The sequence below is a fragment of the Epinephelus lanceolatus genome, chromosome 15 (genome assembly GCF_041903045.1).
Source record: "Epinephelus lanceolatus isolate andai-2023 chromosome 15, ASM4190304v1, whole genome shotgun sequence".
NCBI lineage: Eukaryota > Metazoa > Chordata > Actinopteri > Perciformes > Serranidae > Epinephelus > Epinephelus lanceolatus.
In genome coordinates, this window is record NC_135748.1 from 1,370,286 (window position 1) to 1,389,735 (window position 19,450).

Genomic DNA, 19,450 nt, shown 5'->3' on the forward strand with positions numbered 1-19,450 from the left:
GACAGTCAACAGTTTATTTTGGGTGGTAACACATTACGTTACAATGTAAACTTAATAAACTAACTGACATCCCATTGGTTAAGCATTAAATTTCTTTGCCGTTGCTAAAAAAGTGGTATATTGCTGTTTGTTTTTGGTTTTTAAATTTTGTTGCGTAATGCAGTGATCACAGAGCAAGTAAAAACAGGTGCAGAGACATGTAGATGATTAAGGAAGAAGATTACATGAAGTAAGAAAAAGGGAGATTCAGAGATTCCGTGATTTGAGTTTGTTAATGACTTTATGTATTTAAAATATAAAAGTAACTCACACCAAGATTTATAATGAGGTGCTGATCACTGGCCAAAGACTTGTTTGTAGAAAACAAGTGTCGCACACTCTTGCGCCATACGCACTTCTTTTATTTTGATGACACTTCAGCCTTTGGGCCGCCTTCAAGATCAACAAGCATATTGAGACACAGGTACACTTATCTGTTATATATACCACACCTTTGTTACACACCTGATGCCGATTAGGGGGTCATGCTACACCATTAGCCCTGTAAGACCCAGATATAGAAAAAAATGAGCAAAATGTTTTTTGACCTCTCAGATATTGTTTTAGGAGGCCTCTGATGTAGAAATGAAAGAGTTTTCAATTTTTTTACATTTTAGTAAGTTTTTAGGGAAATGTTGTAAATTTGCAACATTGGGCACAGTTGGGAGCAGAACTTCTGTGTTTGTACTCACTTCGTCTGAACAGATATACAGAACATTTAAGTATTCATTTGCAGGGCTGATTGCTTACTTAGCCCCATAACAGTATATATCATGAGTAATAATCACACAACAATCATAGTTTTATGAATAAGCATTTATAATAATAAAAATATTGGAAAAAAATATATTTACAAAACTTTTTCCTCCGTCACTTTCAATGTGGTTTACTACATTCAAACAATACTGTCTGGCTGGCCTATTATGCTCTCTACTTATCATACTAAAAGGAACACATGCATCCCCCCAGAGCACTTACAGGTTCACATTCAAGACCATGCGCACCTGTCCCTGAACAATGCAACAGGCATTGGATCGTTAAATTCATGGGCATAAAGAGATACTGTTGGGTCCACTGATCCCAATTAAGATGATAAAAACCTTTGGATGATAGCAAATACATTCAGTTTCTTATTTTCATTTTCAAGACCATATCACATCACATACAATAACAGAAGGATGGCACACGGCGTGGCCAAAGTACAACCAATGTTACTCAAACAGAGGAAGAACGTTCTTTAGACAAAACACCCAGTTAACAGATGACTTTAGATGGACGGTTCAAATAATACTTTGGCTAATACCTTTCTCTGGAAGTCATTAAGCTTCATTCTGACATTCAAACTGAATATGAAAATCATGTCCCACACCATCATCATCATCGTCATCATCATCACAGAGGTTACAGATCCTCTGGTTTCTGTCCAGCCCGTCACATCTTCACTGACTTCAGGACTTCTGGTGTTATTTACTCTAAAGTTACAAACAGCCTTTTTTTATTTTCATGCCACAGATCCTTCTCCAGTTTAAACTCTTGTTTAAATATATATTATATACCACATGATGTCACACTGCTGAGCTCACTTTACCACTTTTGTATTAGCTTCTGTTCATCAGTTAGTTTGAACCAGCTGATGTTGTTACACTTTGGTGTAGTGATGGGCAAAGCAGTTCTTTAGATGTTACTGAATCACTAAAGGAACACATGCACCCCCCCAGAGCACTTACAGGTTCACATTCAAGACCATTCGCACCTGTCCCTGAACAATGCAACAGGCATCCCCTCAACAAATCCAGAACATTCAGAACCTGTTTTTCTATCTCCTAATGCTACAAACTGCTGCTTAGACAACACTGAGAAAAATAGCTCAGGATCATTAAGAAGTTAAAAAACAAACAAAAAACTACAAAGATACAGGGAGTTTCAAATACTGCTATAGATGTTTGAGTTTCAAATACCCCATACAATTTATTCATGTGTTTAATTATGGTCTAAGCTAAACTAAGTAAAAATTTAACAGAAAAGCACATTTAGAGCTTCGTTACAATGAATCATCTAATACTTTAAATTTCTACTACATTTTTTTTTTCAATTTGTGACCATGTGAGAAGTGCAGTGACCTTATGTAATGTGTAGCACAGGCTATTTTGACTACCACACTGACCCAACGTTGTAGAATTACAACATAGACATAACAAGCTATAAATCAAATTTGATGAATGTTTTCCAAAATAACTAAATATGTACATGTTCTAGACATTGTAATAAACACAAAAAAAAATATTTAAGGAATTTTACTTACTTTAATCCTGACAAATCCAGTCATGCAAAAAAAGGAGATGAGCTCAACAGGAAATTTGCAGGTAGCGTGAGTTCATGGCCAGATGACCAGACCTATAAACACTTCTTCTAAACAATAGGACCCATTAACTATGTAAATGTGGTCTTGAGAAAAAAAAAAATTGCAGGCTTTTTTTAGAATTGTTAAATGTGATGTTGTAAATTTGCAACAGTGGGTTTTACAGGGTTAGGTTGGTGTCACATATACAGTACAGCTGACAGTGGTTAGATAATCATGCCACAGCATTAAGCTGAGCAAAGAAACAATTTTGAAGCCCTCAATAATTCAATACCTTTAAACCAAAATGTTGTCTGTAGCTACAGACAATCGCATATAATCAAAACAAATGACAACAGCCACTACATATGCTACCACATTTCAGTATAATACACATTTTTTTCACCATCTTCATCAATGTTAAAATACAAAACCTATTAAACAGATTATAGACAGATAGCAAAAGTTAATGCATCAGCTCTAAATGAACATCATGAATAACTTTCACTATGTATCCAATAATAAGGCATACATCACCGAAAACATTTTAAATCATAATCTAATCTAATCATAAAGAAGCAAAAGTCTGAGATTGTCTGAACGCGCAGAGGTGTAGTGTGGTAAAACGCTAAACAAGAGTGAATCAGGGATTCACTTTTACTTAAACTAACCAAAGATATCAGATGCTAACACAATGAAACAATGCTCCAAAAGGCAAAACAAGGTGGCACCATGATGAAAATGGAAATGTGTGAAACCCGAAAATCCCTGAGCTTTACGATGGAGGAAATAAGCAAACAAACAAAACTGGTGGAGAATAACAGGGGATGTAAATGAAAACATTATTGAAATAAATTCAAACACCATTTTCTTGAACAGAATCGATAAAAAGGAGTTAGTTGATGTGGTTAACAAATTTAAGAACAAGAAATCCACTGATTGTAATGATATTGACATGACATTCGTTAAAAATATTATAGATGGCATAGCGAAACCACAGACTCATATCATTAATCAGTCATTAAACACAGATATATTCCCTGACCAAATGAAAATAGCAAAGGTCATTCCCATCTACAAAAATGGAGATAAACATTCCTCCTCGAATTATAGACCAATTTCTCTCCCACAGTTCTCAAAAATTATATAAAAACTTTTTCTCCAAAGACTCGATCATTTCACAGAAAAACACAACTTACTGAGTGAGCATCAATATGGCTTTAGATCAAACCGATCCACAGCAGTGGCAGTGATGGAGTTGACAGAACAAATATCCACAGCAATAGATGTAAAGAATATATGGTAGGAGTCTTCATAGATCTTAAAAAAAAGCATTTGACATGATTGACCACAAACTATTAATGGGCAAACTGGAAAGATATGGGATTAGAGGAGTAGCTCACAAATGGCTGAGTAATTATCTTGAACACAGATATCAATATATGCAAATAAACAACAATAAGTCTGACTTGTTGAGGTTCACATGTGGAGCTCCACAAGGGTCAGTGCTGGGTCCAAAATTGTTTATATTGTACATAAATAATATTTGTAATGTGTCAAAGTTGTTTAATCTAGTTTTGTTTGCCGATAATACAAATCTGTTTTGTTCTTGAGCAGCTTCTGGATACAGTGGAAACAAAACTGGATATTTTAAAACGATGGTTCAACATTATCAAGCTATCAGTGAATGTAAATAAAACTAAATATATAATATTTGGAAAATGAAAACACAATAACCAAGTTCAAATTATGATGGATAATACTGAAATAGAAAGCGTATATGAGAACACATTTTTTGGGAGTTGTCACAGATCACAAATTATGCTGGGAACTGCATGTTAATCATATTAAAACCAAAATATCAGAGTCCATTGCAATATTATACAAAACAAAAGTATTGTTCTTTCATACTTCCAAACATGACTTACTTTGTGGAGGTTTGGGGAAAAACATATTAAACTCAAATTATTATTATTATTTATTTGCTTCAGAAGAGAGCCATCACAATCATAAATTGACCTCCTCTTGGGGGGAGGGTTACCTTCTTAATCCTAATGCATCTTAAAGGGCCAATGTGTAAAATGGGTTGAAAACAGTGACATCAGTGGTCAAATTCTAGATTGCAGGGCTCACTCGCTCACCCCTCCCGTCGGGTAAATGACGGTGGCCTCGTAGGGACAAAAAGCCTTGTGCAGACACGAGTTTTTCAAGAGTAGGTCTATCTAGCGACGAGGTGAATATTTATTTAGAAATCTAAACCGTGTTACGACATTGTAATGAATCCCTCACGAGCAGGAGACCAGAGTAGCGTTCGGGAAAAAGGCCAGTTTATTTGAGCACTCCAAAAACTCCGGTAACACTCCAAGGGGTAGCACGTAAAAGACTCCGTCCCAAACTCTGACTCTTCTAACGTAACACACACACTTCATACACACATACTCACTTACAGTACCTAGCGGGTACCCCCTCCCGTCTGCTCCACCAATCTCCAGCCCGCACACTGACTGACAGCATAGCTTGTAAACAGAGCTCAGCTGTTTATTTAGCCTAGCAATATCTCCGCACTATAGTAGCTGCAATGGACGACTTTGAACGCGATTTTGAAGAGTTTCTTGTAGCTGACACAGACCCAGAGCCATACCTGTTTGAGCCGGAGCATACAGATGAGGAACTCCATGTGTTGGATGCTGAGTAGGCGAGAAGAGAGGCTGAATCCTCCGCTCCCATTTTGCTGCACAGAATGGGATTCGGTGCTACCATCGTTGGGGAGATATATCACACTCTCACAACAACACAACACTCTCTGCTGTTTCCTCCTCCTTCTTCCTTCCTTCCGCTGTCTTCGTTGGTTTATTTATACACGCAAAACGCGTTCTCTGGCTGGCTGGATTGTCCACTCGGTCTGCCGTACATGCATGGCGGCGCAAGATGGCGACCTCTCTAAAGCAAGGCCCTTGCTATATATATATATATATATATATATATATATATATATATAAAAGCATAATTATAAGGCTACGAAAACCAAACAAATTTTATTTTATAGCGATTATACACTTATATAAACATATTAATGGGTAGAATATTCAGATTCAGATTCAGATTTGACAATTAACCATGCCAAATATTACACACTGGCCCTTTAATACTTTTGTACTTTGACATCGTTGAAGATGGTGAAACAAATGTGTATTATACTGAAATGTGGTAGCATATGTAGTGGCTGTTGTCATTTGTTTTTATGATATGTGGTTCACTGTAGCTCCTGACAACATTTTGGTTCAAAGGTATTGATTTATTGAGGGCTTCAAAATTGTGTCTTTGCTCAGCCAAATGCTGTGGCATGATTATCTAACCACTGTCAGCTGTGTGACTCTGTATGTGACAGTGATTTTCTCAACCTAATGGTGTAGCATGATCACCTAATCGTCATTAGGTGTGTAACAAAGGTGTGGTCCATATAACAGATCAGTGTACCTGTGTCTCAATATAGTTCAATGGTGTTCATTATGTCTTTAGATTCTGATAATGACTTTTGTTTTTCTTTTATCTCAGACATGTTAGGATGTTACATACCTTGACATGTTTCGGCGGAAACTTCCGCCTTTCTCAGAAGTGTCACTTGGTGGTGGTTGTGACGCTTCTTTATCAGCTGTTTGACAGATCAGCTGATAAAGACGCATCACAACATGTCTGAGATAAAAGAACAACAAAAGTCATCGTGTCTCAATATGCTTGTTGATCTTGAAGGAGGCCCAAAGGCTGAAATGTCATCAAAATAAATGAAATGCATATGGAGCCAGAGTGTTTTCTGGCTCCATATGCGCTTGTTTTCTACAATCTATGACTATATGTTTGTCTGTGTGTGCATGTGCGTGTCTTTGTGAATGAAGTATAAGAGAAAAAAAGGAGAACAATCAATAAATAATAACAATAGTAACAATATCAACAAAAGGTTGCTAGGATGAAAGTTCAGTGGATGAAAGTTAAGTGATTTGAGTGTTAATGACTACATGTGTGTCTGTGTGGGCATGTGTATGTATTTGAGTGTAATTAGAGGAAAAAAAAAGATAAATCAACACATTCAACAAATACTGATTATTATTATTATTATTATTCACCATCACTGCCATAACATCCCAATGACAAAATAATGATAATAATAATTTTAAGAAGAAGAATATATATAGAATATATTTATATTAAGTAGAGTAATATAGATTGTAATAATAATAATACCCATAATACTAACAACCACAGTAAAACGAAATGGCAACAGCAGTGATAACAAAATAACAATAATATAATATAATATAATATAACATAATACAATATAATAATATTTCTATAACTATGTATAAAATAGTCAAATTATATTAGTCATGGTTCTCTATCCTGTTGAGATCATCTCCCCACCCAGTAGTTCTGTGCTAACTATGGGAATTATTCCCATCTGGGGAAATCGACTTGGAAAATGAATAATCTTTATGACTCTGCACCAGGCGATAAAAGCCCCACCTAGCGCATGCACTCACTGATTCATTAATTTCCACCTGTCTAAGTCAACGTGAAAGAAGAAAGAAAAGAGAAACAAGTTAATTGTTTTGTCCACTTACCTTTGTTTAGGTTGGAGAGCTGGCATTCGCGGGTTCCTCTCGAGGACAACTAGACACCGTTTCTTCTTTTTGACAATAAGGAGTGAAACAGTTGAGAGGGGTGCCATATCCGTGTATTACAGCTCTCTGTTTACACACGGTTGAGGCATAGCAGCTTGTTTGAGCCTGACTTAATCAGGGGGCAGTGTGCTGCGTCCCTTTAGAACGTGGTTGCAGGCTCAAAGCCGACTGGATTGAGGGGCAGCTTGCAACGTTCCTTGGGGGTTTAGTTATGTGCTCAAACCCGACTGAGTCGGGTGGCGGCGAGTGGCTTACCTCCACAGTTAGCCACTACGAGGCATAGCTGGTTTTCTAGTTCACACTTGTGGAAGCTTCCCATTTCCTCATTAAAACACATCTCCCTCCAGTAGAAGTGTGCCGCTGTCTGGTGTCAAAAGAAAATAATCCATATTGTGGCCACACTCACATCTGTTGGCTTAGGGAAACTATTTTAAGACAGTTAGCAAAGCTGTTGTTATAACTAAAGACTGCACTTTCTGCTTTCTGGTCACACTACAGTGATGTCACTCTCAAAAAAAAAAAAAAGGAGAGAGAGATGATGGCAAGCCGGCAGGGCCCCACTTGTGTGGGCTGTAATGTTAATAGGCCAGTAGAGGATGGCCATGACTACTGTGTATTATTTTAGGGAATTGAGCATACATTTGCCACTCCTGATAATCCGGCTTCATGTGTGAACTGCCTCTGCATGTCTGCAAGGCAAAGGCAGGCCCATTGTCATTCATTTGGGAGATGTCAGCCAGCCCCTTCTAGCCAGCCAAGCGCCCTAGGTTGGTAGGTCTGGTAGTTGGGGACGGAGGCCCGTCAGGGCGCCCCTCCGCCCCCTCCATTACAATATCAGTGGAGGTGAGCGGACTGTGTAATATGGGAACTTCTCTGCTCCTGGGCACTCTGCTGGGTTGGATCCTCTTCCTAGACACTCTTGGCCTTGGGCTCCTTGAGGACGTTTAGATGTCCTCAAAGGGCCAGCAGGTTCTTGTAAAGTAGCATGACCAGCAGTTGCCTAACCTTCAGGAGATTATTGGCCGTACTGCTTCGGCTCTGGGGCTCGACCTGCCAGCTGGTCACGTCTCGCCTCTACCCGTTACGGCAATAAAACGGGGGCGACCTGCATGGTTCCTTGTGCCTTTCCTTTCTGATTTTAAGGAGGTGGTCAGGAGTCAGTTTGCAACACCGACGGCAGGGGCAAGCTGGTCGGGGCTCTGTCATTGTACGACTGGGGTTGATAATCAGGGATGATAGGCTGTGGGCCATTGCCCCCCATGGGTCAGGCTTTGGTGGTCCAGTCAAAGCCTCTCCTGGGCAAGGGTTGCCCGAGTAGAAACTGCAAGGTAATGGCTGGCTTGCTGGGAAAAATGCATGTAGCCATGGCAGTCAGGACACAGCTGGCAACGACGGGTGCCATACTGTCCGTGTACCAGCACCATCTAGTTGGCCAGCTAGAGGAGGAGCGTAGAAAGAATCTAAAAGCCGAACAACAATGCATCTCCTCACTTCTTCCTAAGCACATGAGGGAGCAGGTTGAGGCAGCTGGCAGTGCTATGGCAAGTTTTTTGATGGCCAGGTGCCATCTCTGGCTGTCACAGTCCATGCTGCAGTCCGAGGATAGGGCATGTCTGCTCAAACTGCATGTTGAACCATCTGCCTTGTTTGGGCGTGACACATCCATAATGATTCAGCAGGGAAAGGAAATCCATCGCTGTGCTCGGAAGGTGTCAGGCGCCTTGAATCAATGTCAGGGCTGGAAGTGGCCTCAGCCACGGCAGCCCAGGCAGCCTCAGCCTACTTGCAGTCAGGACGATCTGCTGGGCCAGCTGGATGCAGCACAGTGTGGCAATTATAAAAGGGGCCGAGGATGTAGCAGTGGCCAGTGGCCACCCAGGCCCATGCCTCAGTCCTGACGTGACATCACCCCCAGCCTTCCCTTTCCCTCAGGCAGCATGGGAGGCTCTAGGGGCAGACCTTTGGGTTGTTTCAACAATGACTGAGGGGTATCATTGACAGTTCCAAAGTGCTCCTCCTCTGACGAGGGTGGCTGCATTTTCCATCATTGCAGACCACCAGCACAGAGAGGTTTTGCACTCAGAGATCTTCATTCTCATGGCGAAGTTGTCTATCAGGAAAGTAAAGGAAAAAGATCAGCAGGCAGGGTTTTATTCTTGCTATTTTCTTGTTCTGACGCAGGATGGAACGCTAAGACCTGTCTTAGACCTCAGGGGGCCGAACAAGTTTCTCAGACCCCTGAAGTCATAAGGACAGAGGGATGTTGTATGCTGTAAAGCCCTGTGAGGCAAATTGTGATTTGTGATATTGGGGCTGTGATGATGCAAACATCATGGTGCACAACACAGAGCAACTAACCGGATCAATGCACTGACATGTGCAGCCCCAGAGGTGCGCCAGTACCTGCAGGGGCTGCTTGAGGTGTGAAAATCACCTATGACCCTCAGAGGCATGGTGGCAGCTATCAAGGCTACTCCTACAGGGGATAATAGGCTTGCAAATGGTGACTGCAGCCTCATCTCTCAGTTCTCAGTGGAATGGCCGGCCTTCTAGTGTGCAGTGTAAGCCTTGCACAACATGAGGTCGGCCATTCCACCATGGGACCTGGGCCATGTGCTGGCCACCCTGCAGCGAGAGCCTTTTGAGCCTCTGGAGTCAATCAGCATTAAGTGGCTGTCACTTAAAGTGGCTTTTCTCTTGGCAGTGATATCAACCAAAAGCGTGGGGGAACTGCAAGCTCTGTCAGTGGATGCGAGCTGTTGTCGGTTCCTGCCAGATGATGCTAGGGCTTGGCGATATGACCAAAATCTCATATCACAATATAGGTCATTTCATATCCCAATAACGATGCATATCACAATATAGCACATTTTAATCCAATGAATAAGCCAAGAAGAGTAATTTATCAATGTGATCCATGCAAAAGATGGACAGACTCCAAATGATGAAAATATTGCCGTAAAACATGTAATTTGCGTCACAACGATATAAATGATAGAGCAGAATATGAAACAATCGACATTTTTCTCTCGTCACACGATATATATTGTCATATCGCACAGCCCTAGATGATGCTGGTGTCATGTTGCACCCAGCAGGAGGCATAGTTACCCCATGGGCCTTTTGGCTGGGTGCCACCCTTTTGGAGGTCTGTGCAGCTGCTGCATGGTCAAGTCCATCCACATTTGCCAAATTTTACTGCCTGAATGTGGCTGCTGGCACCTCCTTTGGGAAGCGTGTGCTGGGGGCCACCACACAGTAGGCCATGTAATTCCATGCCCCTGAGGTGGGGGGATTGGGCACCTTGGCCAAGCCAGGATGATGTCATATATTATTGTCAGTGGCCTGGCAGCGGGCTGGCCAACTGAGCGGTCTTCCTCGCACCCAACCCTTGCATCTGGCAGGGTTGGCCATGCTTATGGTTGCGTCTGGTGCCTGGGCATCTGTACAGTGGCACACAGCGTCTGGCTGTGTCACGAACTGTTGAATGTGCAAGATGTTGTCCATTTAAGTTAAGTTTAAGTTTATTTACTTTATTAATCCCCTGAGGGGAAATTCAACGTTTTCACTCTTGCTTGTCAATTACATACAGGTCTGAAAGACACACACATGCACAAACAGGACCTATACATGCACAAAGTGGAGAGATCTCAGAATGAGGGGGCTGCCCTTTGGTCAGGCGCCCCGAGCAGTTGGGGGGTTCGGTGCCTTGCTCACTGACCTGAACGGGCACCTCTCCAGCCACCAGTCCACACTCCATATTTGGTCCGGATGGGGACTCGAACAGGCGACCCTCCGGTTCCCAACCCAAGTCCCTATGGACTGAGCTACTGCCGCCCCGTAGTGCAGTTAATTGGTGTTTTTTCATACATACAAACTTATTGAGTATTTTCTGTTGGTAATGCACCTGGTGGCAGGGATGTCACATTCGAATACCCGCATCTGCTCTGTCCCCTGGGGCCCCTCGCAGTGTGTCTTAAAGGGTTCCCAAAGTTATAAGTACTGGGGAGATCATCTCCTCACTCAGAGAACCAAGGTTACAATGTAACTGAGCATCAATTTAGGAGGAAGAAAATAATTATTCATATATGATATATATATATATATCTATATGTCTAAGTTGGATGACTTAATGTTGATTTTTTTTTTTTTTTTCAAATTGAGGATGAGTGATAAATTGAGTGATGTATTGCTGTAATGTATTACTTTTGTAACTTGTTACCTCCAACACTGGTTGTTAAGAGAGAATAACATGCATCATATTTGAGGCCAGTAAGTCATAATGTCTGTGTCTCCACTGTGACACCGCAACATTTCATTTATTTCAGTAGTTCAGTAGTTCAACAGATATGGACTCACCTCCATCACCACTATGTCCTTGGAGCTCTGTCTCTGGACTTTGGGGTGTTGGACCTTGATGGCCACTGTCCTCCCATCATGCAGCACAGCCTTGTGGACCTGGGCTAAGGAGGCTGCACCCTGAGGCTTCTCCTCAAAGGTGACAAATAACTCTGACAGCTGCAGAAGAGAGATAGGGAAAGAAGAAGAGAGTGGGAGCGAAAAGGGTGTGGAGTTGGGAATAGGATCATCAATCTGACCATCTCACTTTACAAGTTATTGTAAGTCGCTGTACAGCCACAGAAGACTAAACGCATTACCAACAGAGAGGTGGACATGGCGGCATAAATGTGATTTATTCTTTCAAGTTCTGCTTTGGCTTAGTATGGATTTGTAATGTCATGGCAATAACAGCAAATCAGCTGAAACGTGATGAGCTGATGATGCAATAATGTAATGATGATGCCTGTATTAGGTTTGTTTTTGAGATAACTGACCTGAAGCAAAACTCAATGAGACTAAGAGGGGACCAAAAATGTGTTAATAATGAGAACAGAGAGATGGGGGACTGAAACACAGTTTACAACCAGATGATAGGGATTTTCACTGACACTATTGGTGTGTCTCAAATCACATGCTTCAGTTAGTACACTTCCATGCAGTATACTATGTGCACTATGTACTTATTGGCGTAGTGTGCAAATTTCGACAGCGTAGTGTTGTCTCAAACCAAACACAGCTGCTGTGCACTAAGCGGAAATGACAACTGCAAAATTCGACCTCTTCTTCTTTTAATGCCTAATTGTAACCGGCCAATGGAGCATTAATGCCACTATTTGCCTGGCCTCCAAACATAGTAAACTAGCATTTGCATTTGCATTTGCATTTGCATTATCGTTCGCGGTACCAAATCATTACAGACTGCTAAATTAACCCAATAAACATACTGCTGGCTTATATCCGACAGTATAGTGGTGCTCAGTGCAAAAAACACATGTATAACTTAAATTTGTACAATGCAGCAACATTCACGGTCGCACAGTCCTCGGCCGCCATTTCCAGTTTGAAAAGTGGTCCCTCCCCTTCCGCTACGTAGCCAAGATGGTGACCATTGAGGGCGTGAAGTGTCCATATTTCCACACTCAACTTCTTGATCATTTTGAGTGCACCATCCGGGTACTCATAGTGCACTGCATTTTTCCATACTTCTCAGTGTGAACGCACTTATTATCTGTGCTTAAACTGTGCGTACGATCGTTTGACGCACAAATCCGGGATTCACCAATATTTTCTTACCCGAATTTGTTCTTACTCTGCGAACAAATTTAGAACTGCCTCAGACCATGCATACGTACAAATGAGGAAGGCCGAACTGACTTAGAAAATACAAACACATACCTTTTAAGTACATGCAGAGCCTATAAAACCACATTCATTAAAAAGAGATTTAATTAACATTTTTTAAAATCATTAATTTACTAATATATTGGCCAAATGTATTAAGTAACCATGAAATTGACACAATTTCACCCTCATCATTGTGACAATTAAAATATTCAACGATAACAGTCCTAGTTTACAAAGGAATATATGAGAATGTACATTTCGAAATTTAGGCCTAACAGTTTTGGCTTTCATTTAATTGTTTTGGCCTATAATGATCACCCACTCCCAACAATTTCTTGTGCCATGAAATTACGCATCTGTGGCCAAAGGCAACTGGTTAATTGGTAGCATGTTAAAGGGCATGCAGGGTATATAAACAATTCTGATTCACCCGAGCAAGTGTTAAGATGGCATATCTAGCCTTGCTAGAGGATATTGCAGCCCGTGCCCTGAGGAGAGAGCGCGTATTCAGGGACCAACACAACATGTTCGAGGAAAATGATGAATGGCTTATCAGCCGTTTCCGATTACCAAGGCATGTGCTACTGCAATTATGCAATTCTCTGGAGCATCTTAATCACCCGACACACCGTTCTCATCCGATACCTCATCAGGTGCAAGTCCTGTCCACCCTCAGTTTCCTGGCTACAGGTACATTTCAAAGAGAAATAGCAAACCAGGCTGGGATTTCGCAACCCTCTCTGAGCCATGCCATCCCACGGGTATTAAATGGCATCCTAAGGCTATTGCCTGAATATATCAAATTCCCATATGATGAACATAATCAGACCGATGTGAAGAGGGGGTTCCATGGCATAGCTGGAATGCCAAATACAATTGGTGCAATAGACTGTATCCATGTGTGCATCAAAGCTCCACTGATTGACTCAATGCAATACATGAACAGATAAAAACTATCACTCCATCAACATGCAGATGATCTGTAATGCCGACTGCCATATTCTTAACGCTGTGGCCCACTGGCCAGGAGGCACACACGACTCATTTATTTTGCAAAACAGTACAGTGGGAATGCGTTTGGAGGCAGGGGCTGTGAGAAGTAGATGGCTTGTTGGTGAGCATCTTTTGTTCTAGTCCTTTATTTCAATTGTTTTTAGTTAGCATTTTTAGTAAGACTCTATTCCGTTAATGCTAAAATGTTATATTGTTTAGGTGACCGGGGATATGGCCTTAAAACATGGCTGATGACACCATATGCAAACCTGAAACCCCTCAAGAGGTGCGCTATAATAACATACATGCCTACACATGCCGTAATAGAGCGCACTTTTGGTGTGCTTAAGGGCCGTTGGATGTGTTTGGATACAGCCGGTGGCAAACTACTTTCTACCCCTGAGAAGGTGTGCAAGATCATCCTGGTATGCTGTGTCCTCCACAATCTTGCAGTGACCCATGGCATTCCTGTAAGACCCGGCGCGGAGCCACAAAACTACGCGCAAGAGGACACACAGCCACATGTGGGACCTCCTGCCAGGGCTGCAATTCAGGCCCATCATGAATTGATGCAGCGTCTTTCATGATGGTATGCGTAATTTCAAAATGCAAACTGAATAAATTATGATTCTTCCTTCGGCTTTGTCTACTTTTTTTTCACCTGGGCCACAGTGCGCTTCTCAAAGCAGAGACGACAGCTGGACTGATACTGACTGATGTCTGTGTTCCATATTCTTTCTAAACTTCACTCAGTATTGTGATGTATGATTTATTTTATTGACATTTTAGACTTGATTCCAGTAAGACTTTGCTGTTTTAATATTACTGTTGCTGCTCTAGAAACAAAATTAAGTTATAATATATTCAGTTTTATTCCTGTTGTAAATTTAATCTTTTTAAATTCTCAGAGAATCTCTTTCACATACCAGCAAAAATTGGGATTGGGACTGCCCTTCTGCCCTTCTCAGCTGTCTATTTATACCTCAAGGAAAAAGTACACTCCTTCGAAGACAGCAATGTCCACATTTTGGACAGGGAAGACAGATGGTTTGAAAGAGGTGTAAAAGAAGCCATCTATGTGAAATTGGAAAAACCATCTCTCAATAGAGGAGGAGGTCTGCAACACCACCTATCCCCTACCTATAATGCTGTCCTTTCATCCTTGCCCAGGAGATTTAACAACTTAACCACTAAAAACAAAGGTCGTTCACAAATAGCCTCATGTGACTCTAACGACTCCAATGACAACCGCTGCAGCAGTTTCAACGACCATCGTTGACACACCATTGGAGCACTAACGAACCAGTGACATCATTAGCTTTGTGAAGACCTCCTCAGAGGTTAAATACCTGGGTTGTTTCCACACCAGTTTGTCAGACTAGTTCCAGCCTAGCCAGACAAGCATGAACTGATGAAGCCTCTTGGATAAGAGGTGAAACGTCTTCTAAGACAAAACCAAGTCCAGTTGCGTTCGATTCAATTGCCTTGAGATAACTATGACCTGGATAAATGAGAATATCCACAAGCATTAAAATGATAATGTCCGAGTGTTTGAGCTCATCAGTAAACTTGGAGTTATTACTTTTAAGTCCAAAAGCTGATGATCTCAACCCTTGTATGTTCCATTGGCTGATGACAAAGGATTCATATCGTGTCATGCTACAGTATTAATTATTGAATTAATTGTTCTTTTCATACAAAGTGAAAATGCCTTCTTTTCTTTCTCTCTCTCTTTTTTTTTTTTACTGTGGATTAATACATTATTTTATGTATGGAATTGGTTTAGATAAACAGTATTAATAACATATAATTGCAGTGATATTAGTGAATATTGATCGGTTAATAGAATTCATAAACAAAGGAAAAAAAGAAAGAAAGAAATAAAAATTAACAGTAGCTTATAACAATAACATATATTTTGTGTGTGTTGGTGTGTACATGTGTGTGTACATGTGTGGGTTCACCAGGGGCCCTGGCCTGTAAGGTGAGTGCAGATGAGTGTAAGCATTTGTCATGGCATCATGTCATGGGAGCTTGGAGGTCCAGTGAGGGCTTCAGCATAGCTTCTCCTGTGAGTCTATGATGGTGCTGGTGAATGGAAGTCTTGCTGCCATGTTTGTGGAGGTCCTGCAGTGACTATGGTGTCACTCCTGGGAGGGGGTGAGGGGCCAAGGTGAGGTGGGCATGAACGTGGGGTGAGAAGTGGGGGTGGGTATGGCTGTGGTAGTTGGGGGTTGAGTAGGGGTGGGGGTCTGGGGTGAGTTCCTTGGTGGTGCTCTGGGGGCTCTCCAGTTGTTCCAGGTCCTGGGTGGTGTGGAGGGCGGTGTTGTGTGTGCTGGTGCGGTGGTCTTGGTGGACCTCTCCTTTCTTGTCTCCGGTGTGCTGGTCTTTGTGTCCTGGTTGGTGCCATCTGTGTTCTGTTCTCTCTGTTGTTTTGGTGGCCTGATGTGGAGATGCAACCCAGCGCAGCATCTTTCAGTGTTTTGGCAAAGACAGAAATGTTTTCCTTTTTGAGGTGTACTTGGTCATAGGGGCTGTCCACACTGATGTTTGGGTGATGGGTCAGATATACATTAGGTTTGAGAGCACAGTCTCTTGATATACTGACGTTAATTCCTAAACTTGTTTTAGGATGGAAGTCTTTTCATGGGAACAGAGTGGACATGACAATCTTTGTGTTGGGAAAAGTGTTGTTGGCCTTATTAATCACTGCTTTTAGTGATGTTGCAACCTGTTCCTGCTGGGCTCTCAAATCATTGGTGCCTGTATGGATTATGATGTGGCTCGGGCTGCCAAGATATTCTTCGGATAGCAAGTCAAGGGCTTTGTTAGTGGTGGGACACCTGAGTCTGGTCACGCTGTGATTTGGAAACAGCCTTTTTTCATCCAAGAATTTTCCATTAGAGTCTATAAGAAGAACAATGTCCGAATTTTGCTGATCAAGGGGAGGTGACGATTGCTCTGATGGGTGTTGCTGCTCGCTGGGGAAACTGAGGTTTGTCTATGTTTCTGGTGGTTGCTGCAGGTCAGGAGAGGCAGCCAGTGGATTGGTGAGAGTTTGTGGTTCATCAAGGTGTGGGTTTGGGGTAGTAGGATATTGTAGCTGCTCGTTGAGACTGTTAATTGTCGCCTCTTTCTCTCTTAGCTTCTCAGCCAGTAAAAAGATCTCTTTCTTGTTATTAGTGTTCTCTTGCTGCATTTCTCTCAGCAGTTCGTTTAGTATGGTCAGCTCTTTCCTGCATGTTCCTCTGTCATCTTGCAGTTCTTTTAGCTGGGTCTGGGTCTGTTCATATTGTGACTTCATTATTGACAGTTGCAGGTGGATGGCTTTGTTCGATTCTCTAAGAGAGTTTGTCTGGAGGGAAATTTCCTGAAGTTGCACTAGTTCACTTTCCATATGTGCAAGCTTATCTCTCATTTCATTCATGGTGGTATGTATGAGAGTGGGGGTCTTGCAGGTCAGGTCCTCTGCTAGGCTGCTGTGCGTTGGTGATGGAGGTGATGACGCTGTCTGTGGGAGATCTAGAGGAAGAATGACAGCAGGGCCAGGTTTTTCTTTCTGTGCTCCTGCTAATGTTTTCAAGGTTTGAAATTCAAACTGGAAGTTCTTTAAGTTGCCTTGTACCATAATCTTCCCAGTTTTGTAGATGGTGATAGTTGTCATCACTGTATCTGGGTCCTCACTCTCTTTAATCATCCATTACAGATGCCTTTTCTTTCTGCAGAGGGGTGATGTAGAATGATGGCACTGTGCCATGCACTGGGGTGTCCAGAATAAAATATTAGGTTGCTAACCTCTCCATTTTTATAAAGATCAGCAAACAGAGTCTCAGGTTTTTCTTCCAGCAGCTTCTGTTTAAACTCTTTTCTCTGAGATTCATTTTTTATCTCAGGAGGGTAGTGGATTGGGTGGTAGTTAGTCACAGTTGAGCAGTGGGGGAGTGTCTCTCTGACTGGTCAGATTACTTCTAGCTTCTTGACTGGTTCTCACTGAGCCTTGTTTGAATGAAGTAACTGACAATGCTTGTCCCAACTGTTAACTGTTCGAAATGGATTCCTTACTGTTAACTGTCAATGCTAATGTTAGCTCAACTTAGCTAACTGATTAGATTGATCAGAAATGTGTGGAAAAAAAAAAGAATTTTCAGGATTTTCCAGTTCCTCTTGACGTTTTTGTTACAGATATATCCTGCTCTTCAGTACCTTAGATGTAGATCACTGCCCAGCAGGGCTAGCATCCTCCTCCTTCTGTCCTTGTATCTGTTCTTCTGGTAACTGTTGTCCACCGTAATCCTTGTTTGTCTTTGTTTTTGATGGATTTTCTGGTGAATTGTTGTTCTTCTGAAGCTGTATTTGTCTTCTCCTTTCTTCTTACAGCATATATACATTTAAAAAAATAGGCATTTCACTTTGTTTTAAACAACAAACAGATCAAATAATCAAGGAGCTCTTGTAAAACACGACTCTCTTCTTGGTTGCCAAGCAACTCCCTCCTGGTCCTCTGTCTCCTGTACTCCACTCCTCAGCCCCAGCCCGTCACAACCTGATTGTTCTCATTAAAGACTCAAGTAACCTTACCTGCTGCCTCGTGTCTTTCTTCTTCCTAACACTAGAGTCTTTAAAGAAATACTGTCAACCAGTTTGTTTAACTCTACACACTAGTTTGTTTCACTCTACACACTAATAACTGTAGGAGTAACTGTGGCAATCGCTGTGGAGTCCGCTGATGAGCAGACAGTAGACTGATAAGCTCCTTTTGTGCTGTAAGAGTAATTTCCATGAGCAAAATACTAACAAAACAAAGGAAATGGAATTTGACTTTGGAACAACACAAACCCATGACTTAAATGGTAACTTCGGTAAAGGGTAACTTTGGTATTTTTCAACCTGGACCCTATTTTCCCATGTTTTTGTATCTAAGTAACTAATGGGAACCACAGTTTTTGAAACTGGTGCAGGATTTTGCAAGAGTGCTGAAGCTGGGAGTGGCGAAACTGTATGCAATGTAACCGCTTGGGGCAATTATGCACCATATCTTTACTTCCACTAAAAGCAACACATTCTCACTATAACCTCGTCACATATCGACGTTTGGTCATGGACTTTCCATGTCGAGATATGACATCCAAGGTACCCTGGGTGTGTTGGTTGTTGTCATTCTAGGACGCCATGTCAACTTTAGCCTGTAACATGCATTGTCTGTTTTCAAAATACACTTCTGTTTTTACAGCAAATGTACAGTTTGCATATAGTCTCTTTCAAAATAAATTACATTGGTACAAAACCGCAAATTGACTTTTTTTTTCCTTCAAAAAAGAACAGGTAGTAGTGTGCTTGAGGACCGTCTTTATCATATGATACTCAAGAAAAATGCGGGTGCTCTTGAAGAAAAGGGTCAGCACATGGGAAGAAATTAAAGCTGCAAGCAGCGTTGGGCGGGACCTCACACTCGCGCTCATTTCGGCCCCCAGCTTATGTCGTCATTGTGAATTATTTAGAAATATCAAACATATTGCCACAAACATCAGAAAATCCTTACAGAGCTGAACGTTTTGATGTTTGAATGCTTTCTGTAGCTGTAGGTATATAGAAGTGATGTCACAATATGCAAATCAGATGAATTAATTTTTTCCCATCAGATTCCTCTTACTTTATTTTGAGGAAGAGACAACAAAAACAGCACAAAACAAAAGAAATCTACTGTGTAAATGTGTCCAAA

At 41.6% G+C, this 19,450-nt stretch overlaps 1 protein-coding gene across 11 annotated transcripts in view; it reads right to left on the minus strand.

Annotated features, from left to right (window-relative positions):
* The window catches only part of adck1 (aarF domain containing kinase 1), a 443,325-nt gene that overhangs the window by 277,882 nt on the left and 145,993 nt on the right, over positions 1-19,450 (minus strand). For all 11 annotated transcript variants that reach the window (XR_013493314.1, XM_078174854.1, XM_033643007.2 and 8 more), the window contains one exon: positions 11,413-11,571. Coding sequence is in view for 10 of the 11 variants with exons in the window: in XM_078174854.1 (XP_078030980.1) it covers positions 11,413-11,571 (159 nt within the window). In the remaining variant the exon portion in view is untranslated. The remainder of the gene's footprint in view (positions 1-11,412; positions 11,572-19,450) is intronic.